At 39.0% G+C, this 9,348-nt stretch overlaps 1 protein-coding gene across 1 annotated transcript; it reads right to left on the reverse strand.

Annotated features, from left to right (window-relative positions):
• Window positions 1-281: 281 nt before the first annotated feature.
• On the reverse strand, window positions 282-6,889 carry paip1 (poly(A) binding protein interacting protein 1). Its single transcript, XM_026322386.1, has 11 exons — window positions 6,490-6,889; window positions 5,013-5,164; window positions 4,270-4,467; window positions 3,995-4,107; window positions 3,616-3,727; window positions 3,045-3,170; window positions 2,839-2,945; window positions 2,417-2,534; window positions 2,260-2,314; window positions 1,695-1,773; window positions 282-1,129 (listed from the first exon to the last, which is right to left on the reverse strand). Exons 1-11 carry the CDS (start codon window positions 6,680-6,682, stop codon window positions 1,042-1,044), a joined length of 1,341 nt encoding a protein of 446 aa, XP_026178171.1. The 5' UTR covers window positions 6,683-6,889; the 3' UTR covers window positions 282-1,041.
• Between the last annotated feature and the right edge of the window lie 2,459 nt (window positions 6,890-9,348).

Consider the following 9,348-nt stretch of genomic DNA (forward strand, 5'->3'; position numbering starts at 1 on the left):
TGAAATAAATTCAGCTCTGATTAAGCTCTAAGGCAATTACAGGTAACAAGTAAACAGGATGGACAGAATAACATTTTCAATCCTAAAAAATAATTGTTCTATTTTTATTAAGCTGTTCCAGTGCACCATAAGCTGGTGACTCAGCGTGTAGTAGTGTCTGAGCTCACAGTCACCATAGTAAAGTCACTTAATGTCAAATTATTTTCACTATACAAGAATGTACAGAATGTAGCTCACTTGTATACCCTTTAACTCAAAAAGGCTCACAAATCAGCAACATCTGACATTATAAAGAATTTATTGCAGGCAAACAATACTATAAATAGTATTTACAAACTATAAAACAACATTCTTTTTTATGGATACCACAGATTGCTGGTAAACAGTCGATCAGTCTTGGGATAACAAAAAATCCTTTTTGCATGTTAATTAGATCACACAGACTCCTGCAAACTACAAGATGTGTACAGCAGATAAAGCTACATTCGGAAAATATGTCTGGTTTTGGATACTCTGCATTCTCAGGATTTTGAGTAACGTACGTAAGACTTGCATTTTATTACAATGCTGACTCAGGAATTTTTAAAAAGTTGTTTTGTGTATATTAATTTTCAAGTGTTGGCCTGTGCCTTATGCATGAGGCATGAATTAGTATTTAACAACTTATACACACATCTGATTAACTTTTAAAAAAAAAAAAACTAAAACTCCACAGCACACCTTTTCCTTCTTGGTAGTTAGTTTAGGCATAAAGGAAAAAAGTTTCTGAAACAATTCAAAACAACAAAAAATGAATGCAATGTCCAAAAATTATAATAATATAGCAATACCTAACCATTTCACACAATTACTCCATTGATTGTCCCCATTTTCTAATCAACACTGACTGAAAAAAAAGTGCAACTATAAACAGGATTCATGTTAAAATGTGTATTTGCGGTATAATAAAAATCTGAACTTCTCTTCTGTTAGTTTCCTTTCTCCTCGAGAAAGCTGAGTGGGAAAATGCAGTATGTACCTCATGAGATTTTCATTCTCACGTCAATGTTGCCGTTTCCTCTCCGATTCTAAACAGAAATTCTCAAAATCTTCTTCCATCTCAGGCTCCATTTCGTCTTCAAAGTCATATCTGTGAATACAACAGAATTACCAACTTACAGGCAACAGACCTTTAAGACAAATCTGGTCATAGATGTATGAATGATTTGCATATCCATTAATAGCCTAGGCATACCAACAAGGAGAAGAGCAATAACTTGTTATATATATACACAGTATATGTGTGTGTGTGTGTGTGTGTGTGTATGATATGTGAAACTCAACACAATTCTAAGAGAGGGCACAGGAGCAAGTTAAGCCCTCTTTCTCAAACAAATGCTGACTAAACTGAACCTGATCCATAGTTGACCCTTTTGCATTGTGGGCCAACCACATTGACCAAGCTTAGGGCCCCACAGGTCAGTAGTGGTCATATGAAGCTGCTGTGTGGTTGCATGGCTTTTAGATTTAAAGAAATGTCACAAAGAAGCTATATACATGTATTTGAAATATTTTGATTGTTCAATTTACAGGATTAAGCTAGGACCATTATATCTTTGAATGGCATCCATAGCCATGAGCATCAAAAGGTCCCCCAGTAAAGTAGGTGACTGTGAGCTAACAGTGTATGACTCATTCCTACAATTTGTACTTACAAGTCATCTCCATTCTCTCCATAAATATCATGAAAATAGTCCTGCCGGTCCAAGATCTCTTGATATTTCTCAGCATATTCTATAGAAGCAAAAAGAGGAAAATTCAGGCACACGAGGGGCTGAATCACAAATACACAATATACTTCCATTTAAAGTAGGAGCAGACGGCTTTTTCTGAGGTATTAGGAGCTGTGAGGTTGAGTGAAGTTAAGATGCCTATTTATAACAATTATTTATTACTAGTATTTTAAAACAACCTTGTTAAACTGCACATGTAATTGATAATAACTATGAACTTGAATCCCTTGCCTTGAAACATAAGAAGGAACACCCTTTAGTACCACTGATAAAGCAGATCATTTGAGTTACAAAGCCTTCATTTTATTTAAAAAAAAAAAGTTCATCCTTCTTGATTTTTTAGTCTTCAAGCTTTTTATGTGTTTGCAGAAACTCTGAGGAAACAAGACATTTCTGGTGGTGCTCTTTTTGTTTTGTCAAAACCCATAAATGATCTTGCATGTCAGTGCCTGTGACTGGCTGAATGCAGCTGATTACACTGGCTCACCTGGGTCTGCTGCTGTAAAAGGTTTGCCATCTTCTGTGTAGAATGTAGGTTCATTCTTACAGGAAAAAAGTACACAAATATGACAAACAGATAGATAATGTAAAATAGAGAATAAAAATGAAAGAAAAATTGGGAGTATGGTGAAGTTAACATTTACCATGAAATAATTTGGGTCATTGTCCGGCGTAGCATCACTGGCTGCAGCGGCAGCACGAACTCTGCCCCAGTCACTGGATCTCAGCTCAACTAGTTTTAGAAGCATCTGTCCGACATCCCTGAGGAGAAAGATACTCATATTAGAAGGTTCTTGAATTTGTTCTTCTTTGAATTATGGTACTGTACATGCTTCTGATACTGATTGTGTATTACAAATGCTACAATTTGCTCTGAAACTGGAAGCATATACTTTTTTGTAAAAAAATATCTATTCTTCTGAAGCTTTTTGATGATGAAAATCATTAGCACTCTGCACATTTGCAGCATCTCAAGTATAAAAGCATCTTATAAATCTTTGTAAAGTTTTTTTAAACATACACTTTGAGCAACAGTACAAAAAAAAGACCACACTGATATACAAACCTGCTGCAGGTGGCATCCAGTACAACATTTTTTATTATTTTAATCAAATTTTCCATGTGTGACTGTCCCTTCTCTTTCCACGCATCATCCAGCACAGAGCCTGTTAGCTGTAAATTCAACACAAATTCTCATTATATTCCTGAACAACAGACTGACCTGGATGGCATAGTGCAAATCTGTAAATGCATTTAATTGAGCCTTGAAACCTTAAGCAGTTTGACAGCACAGATGAGGTTTCCATCTGTAGGACTGGAGAACAGACTCTTCATCAGCTCATTCAGGCCATCAAGGAGAACGTGTGCTCTTTCTGGACGTCCTTTACTGCCCTTTACCTAAAACAAAGAAAGTCAGACTGACATAAATGACAACAAATGACTGAATAACACAATACCAATCTGCAAATCTACAACATATACATATATGGCTCATAAACTGCAGAAGTGAAGACAACACAACAAAGCACACCAGTATCAGCAACACCAGACATTATAAACATCTGACAGCAAAACAACCATAACTGACAAGGTGATCCTAGCCATAAATAAAACGTCTTTATTTTGATTTGTTTTTACACATTGGTCTGCAAAATGTGCAAGAGCACTTTGCCAAGTCCACTGAAATATTTTCCTCAGTGTCCTTAGGGGACGCTGTAAATTTACTAAAATGATTGCATAAATGCATACAGGACTAAAGGAATGATAATATAATGTCTGAAACAAACCATTATATTATCATTCCTACAGCAGAAGGTCAGAAATAATGGGTAGAATTTCTTACCTCCAGGTTAAGATAGAGCTCTCCCAGAAAGAGCACAAAAGAGTGGAATTTCTTCTGCGTTTCCTGATCTCCCCGAACAGCTACATCCCTCTCTTCATACTCTATTCGACATCTAGATGACACAATATTCTGCCTTTTTATGACAATTTGACTGAACAATGAGAGTTCATGCTGCTTTTCATGCTGGCCTTATTACAGTATGGCTCACTGAATAACTAGTTACTTTCTAGCACAGACTATTTGTATTATTGCCCTTGTGAGACTGACATTTTCTGCTTCTGCATCATCCATTAAAAAACAGTCATGCTATTGCAACACTCCAGTTGATGTTTGTCATAAGATTTTGTCTATGTCTGATGTAACCAAACATAAAAATCACCTTTTCAGGAGCCGCTGACGAAAGTTGCCACTTGGTGGGCTGATGGTGAGGTGATGGGACAGGTAGTTACAGAGCCTGGCACCCGTGTAAGAAAAGTTTGGAATGGCAGTAGACTGCAATGAAAAAGAAAATTTAACAGTGAGTGGGGTATGTTACATAATAGGGTGCTTTGCCAGAAACATGCATACATATATAGATTCAACATGGAGGCTGTGTTGAGAGACGTTTAATGTCGCATATTTTTATAAAGAACAAAATGATGTTTATATCCAAACCTGTGTGAAGATCAGCTCCACCAGCTCCTCCAGCAACTCTTCAGTATTAACCCAATAATTAAGCGTGTCAGTAATGGATCCAATATCCGAGTCAAAGGACCCTGGTGAGGAGCTCAGGTGTCCTAGGAAGTCTGTGACCATATCAGCCAAGGTTGGTTCAACGTAATAATTTACGGTGTCATCACCACAAGAGGGGTCCTTCACAGAAATCACAATAAAAACAGAGGATTTTGTCATGCTAATGCAAAAACCACCAATTTATTATATAACACTGATGTGATATTATACTGGGACTCCAGCTGTGTCAGCTGAGGGTCATACTAATCTGCAAGAATCCTTGGATTCAGCAGTAGCACATAGTAATGTTAGTAATATTTATGCTGCAGCAGTGGTACATGATCATTTATGATCTGCCTACTCTTAATATTTTTTACCAGTAGGTGTCACTAGGAAACACTGTGTGAAATGAGCTTTTCACCCTTGAATCTTTTGGCGATACAATGGGCTGCAAAGTGTCAATGGTTCAGGAAAGGACTTGTTTTTCTATTGCTCTTATATTTACAAATCTGAATTTATATGATATTCTGATATGTACAAAAATAATGACAGACACATCATTTACTGATCCTTAGTTAGAGGCAAACAGTGGAAACTAAGTGAACCATTATCATATAATGCTGTTTGAAAACAACAAATAAGAGGAAGAATATCAGGATCAGTGTTGGTGTAAAATTTCTTCTTACTTCATATGGGATGAATCCAGAGGGGACAAATTCTGGAGCATTGGCTGAAAGCTTTGATGACTTGACCAAGGAATCCACATCATCACATGCACTGGAGGCAGACGTGCTGTTGGCTTGTGCACTTTGATGGGGTTTGTTTTCTCTTTTAAAATCTGAGAAAGAAATATGTTCTCAGGCTTCACTTTAAGAGACAGTACTTGAACAACATTACAGATGACAAGAGTTTGTATTTTATTTTATTGGCAACTAAACATTCCAACCAAAATAATCTTTAAAAACAGACAGACGATAAAAATCTTTTCTAAAAAGTAATTTTCCTAAGAGGCAGGGCTCAGTGGTTTTGTTGCTTAAACAGGCATCAATAACGCATTTCTTGGGGACTATTTTCAGCCACAGATCTAGTGCACTATTGAGTATTTACAGCAGCAGGATGATGTACACTACATCACTGCCCTGTTTTGTTCTAACATCAACATGTGTGAATGTAAGTAATACGAAAACCAAACGCTTTTCCATCCATCCATCATCTATACCCTCTTATTCCTATTTAGGGTTCCAGGGATCTGCTGGAGCCTATCCCAGCTCTCTTTGGGTGAAAGGCAGGGGTACACCCTGGACAGGTCCCCAGTCCATCACAGGGCCACATAGAGACAAACAACCTCACACACTCACACTCACTCCTATGGGCAATTTAGAGTCACCAATCAACCTGACATACATGTTTTTGGACTGTGGGAGGAAACCAGAGTACCTGGAGAAAACCCACACAAGCACAGGGAGAACATGCAGACTACACACAGAAAGGCCCCTGATGGGTTTCAAACCAGGAACCTTCTTGTTGTGAGGCAACAGTGTTAACCACAAATGCTTTTATTTTACAAATGAAATTGTAGTAACAAAAACATATCCCGAAGTGACTAGCTAATTATTAATGCACTGAATAAACAATCATGGCAGAACATGAGCTGCTCTACACAAGTCCAACATAAAGAAGTAAGTTACAGATGCTGATATTTCGGATCCTAAACGCAGTGAACTTGCTCATCATCCTCTTTCCTCGCCACAACCTGCTCAGAAGTGAAACTGGTTCTTCCAGTCTGCTGTGCGTGGCTAACGTCACGTTAGCTCTGACGACCGTGAGCTTTACAAACTCAGGTTTACAAACTCACAGCCCAAACTGCGGCAGCTATTTAAACTTTGTGACATCCGAGTGGCTGCTTTATTTAGACGCTGCCTCACATGAACAATCCAACAGGTGCATGTGTCGACGCCAAATGCTAAAGTTAACATTAATGGCATTTAGCACGCAGCTAGCTAACTTAGCTAATAACAACCGAGGGGGCACTAAATCTGTGGCTGTTATTAAATCCAGGCTATCCCACTTTTGGCCTTTAGTGAGTGTATCATACATCGACATTTGAGCTTCATCCATGTGTAACTAGCGACCTTATCCCAGTTATCTTTGTTGACTTCCTACCTCGATCGACCACGGCCGCGCCAGTGTTGTTCTCGGCAAAAGGAGGGCATGTTCGCGGTTGTCTCAACGGTTCCCTTCGGTCGAAGAGGCTGGTTGTCCTGTCTCCATCCCCGGCTGCACCGACGACCCCATGTTCGGCTGGAAAATTACGTGTCCTCCCTGCTCCAGGAGCTCGGTCGAAATTCTCGTTCATGACTGTCTCGTTTCTCAAAGCAGCATCTGAAAATACCGCAGAAATGCTGCCCACCGACCCAAACGCTGTCTTCTCCTTAGCCTCGTGGATTAACACAGCAAATCACGCCCTATCTCTCTTTCATAGTGGAGTTTTCTCGATCCGTTAGTATCACTGTATATACACACCTTTTTTTTGGACACTTCCTTTAACAACAAACTCGCTGTCGCCGATTAGCAATGACAGCATTTCATCTAAACAATGAACTGTTTCCCTCTAGTGGCCTGGAGCTGAAACGCAGCCATAAAATACGAGGCTACAGCACGTGATCGTCAGTGATGGCAGGAGGATTCAACTTATTTACATCCATCCATCATCTATACCCTCTTATTCCTTTACCAGGGTCCCAGGGATCTGCTGGAGCCTGTCCCAGCTCTCTTTGGGTGAAAGGCAGGGGTCCACCCTGGACAGGTCACCAGTCCATCACAGGGCCACATAGAGACAAACAACCTCACACACTCACACTCACTCCTATGGGCAATTTAGAGTCACCAATCAACCTGACATACATGTTTTTGGACTGTGGGAGGAAACCAGAGTACCTGGAGAAAACCCACACAAGCACAGGGAGAACATGCAAACTCCACACAGAAAGGTCCCTGATGGGTTTCAAACCAGGAACCTTCTTGATGTGAGGCAATTGTGCCTACCACCCAACCACCATGATGCCCTAATTTTTTTACATGAATAAACTAATAAAGACCACAGTTTCATAATTTTGCTGTAGGGGCTGTATTGAGATATGTTTTTTTCTTTCCTTCCAGATTCATCCCTCTCTTTTGAGCTTATTACTTAAGAAAATATAGAGAAAATATTAAATCCATGAAGGAGTTTCTTTTTCTCAAAGTGAAGCAGCCTATACGAACTAATCAAAACCTAAAAGAAGGCTACATCAAACCTTATAAAAGAGACCCCTATATGTGTTTTATTATTATTCATTGTATTATTGGATTCTTAATGCTGATCTTTTCATGTGCTACTGCCCCATAAGCTAGTGTTCATTTTAATGTTTGCTGGACAGTTTCTTTAAACTTTTTGTAAAATGCCGAAGAGGAAAATGGATTTATATATAATATTACCTCCCTCAAATTTAATAGAAGTACAAAATAGCAAGAAATGGGAATGCTCAAGTATTTGGGGATTTTTCATTTATTAATAGTTCATACCTTTGATCTCATACATGATCTATCTGAGTGCTGTTTCAAATCATTTTCTGTGCGGACAGGAGAAATACTAAATCTCTTGATTTTTATTTTAGAGTAACTTGTTTTGCCTACACACAAAAAATAGCTTTAAAAACCAAAAACTTATTTTGTGCTTAGACTGTATAAATAGTAATAGTAAGCATACGGCCTCAGTGCAGTGGATAATTATGTCTAAGTGATATATCAGCTAAATATCCATCCATCCCAGGGAAGATTCTGGACCTGTACAAGAAGAGCCTTCCTCCTGGAGCGTACTCGGTAGCTGCCCACTTACAAACATGTGTTGCACCAGACCTCTCAGTGTAAGTATTCATTAGTTGTTTTGGCCTCCAGTCTTTTTCCACTTGTTTCCCAAAGCTGGATCACATTATGCCACAGAGAATTCCTGCGTAAGAACAGTGGAGACCCACTTTGATAAAAGATTACTGCCCCTATTTTCTGTTATTGCTGTTTTTCTCTCCATCCCAGTGTCTTGGAGGGAGTTCAAACATTTACAAATCTCAGGAATGCACAGGATGACAAATGACTAGGATTGGTGTTGAGAAGGGGATCACTACATGTTTTGAAAGCTAAAAAGCATAGATTCATGGCCACCAACCAGGTTACTACTAATCTTATGCTAAGTGGTACGCATGATTTATGCTGTATCTTTAAGGCATAAATACAGTGTTACTGCTTGCAGTGCTCTTTCCGCCACTGACAAATTTCTTCTTCCTCTGAAATGTCTTTTTAATCCTAATTAGAATAGCATTAAGACCAGCTAAAAATAAAAACCATTTTAAAATGTTTTAAAAGCTTGGGATTTAGTCCAAAATAAAACATTTAAATTTACTTAACTCAGCTGGAAATCACAAGACGCCCTCAGCTGAACTCTTACTTTTGAGTTCTGTCAGTGTGGCTTCAGGGGAGCAGTAGCCACAACACACTGTACAATCACTTCAGGTGCAGGCATTATCCTGAAATAGTTCTCCATCTGTTGCCATTGGCCCTGACTGTCATGGTGTATTGCACTGCCAGTCCACTATCTACTAAAAGGATCATTTACCGTAACTTTTCAACAGTTTAGATCACCTTTATTGTTTTCTCTCCCCCAATCTAGAGTCACGGACCAACTCGGAAGAATATAGAAATAAAGCAAACGACTCGTGGTCCTTCTCACACCTTTCCAGTTTCCTCGTCTTTGCTAATTTGTCACGTCTGTCCTGAAATAAATGTTCAGAGAGGCAACATGTGAGAACATGTGGCCCAGAAGCCTGTGGCGGCAACATTGTCCCTTTGGTCTAGAGATCTGGCATTGAGGCAGCTGTCATTGATTAGTGTGTTTGTAGATGATTACTCAAGGAAGTGGGTGGTCAGATACAGTTCAGATCTCTCTTTCGCTCTCGTTCACATTTGTTCTCTTTCACACACATTTAGATGCAA

Source organism: Mastacembelus armatus, chromosome 9 (assembly GCF_900324485.2).
Source record: "Mastacembelus armatus chromosome 9, fMasArm1.2, whole genome shotgun sequence".
NCBI classification, from domain to species: domain Eukaryota; kingdom Metazoa; phylum Chordata; class Actinopteri; order Synbranchiformes; family Mastacembelidae; genus Mastacembelus; species Mastacembelus armatus.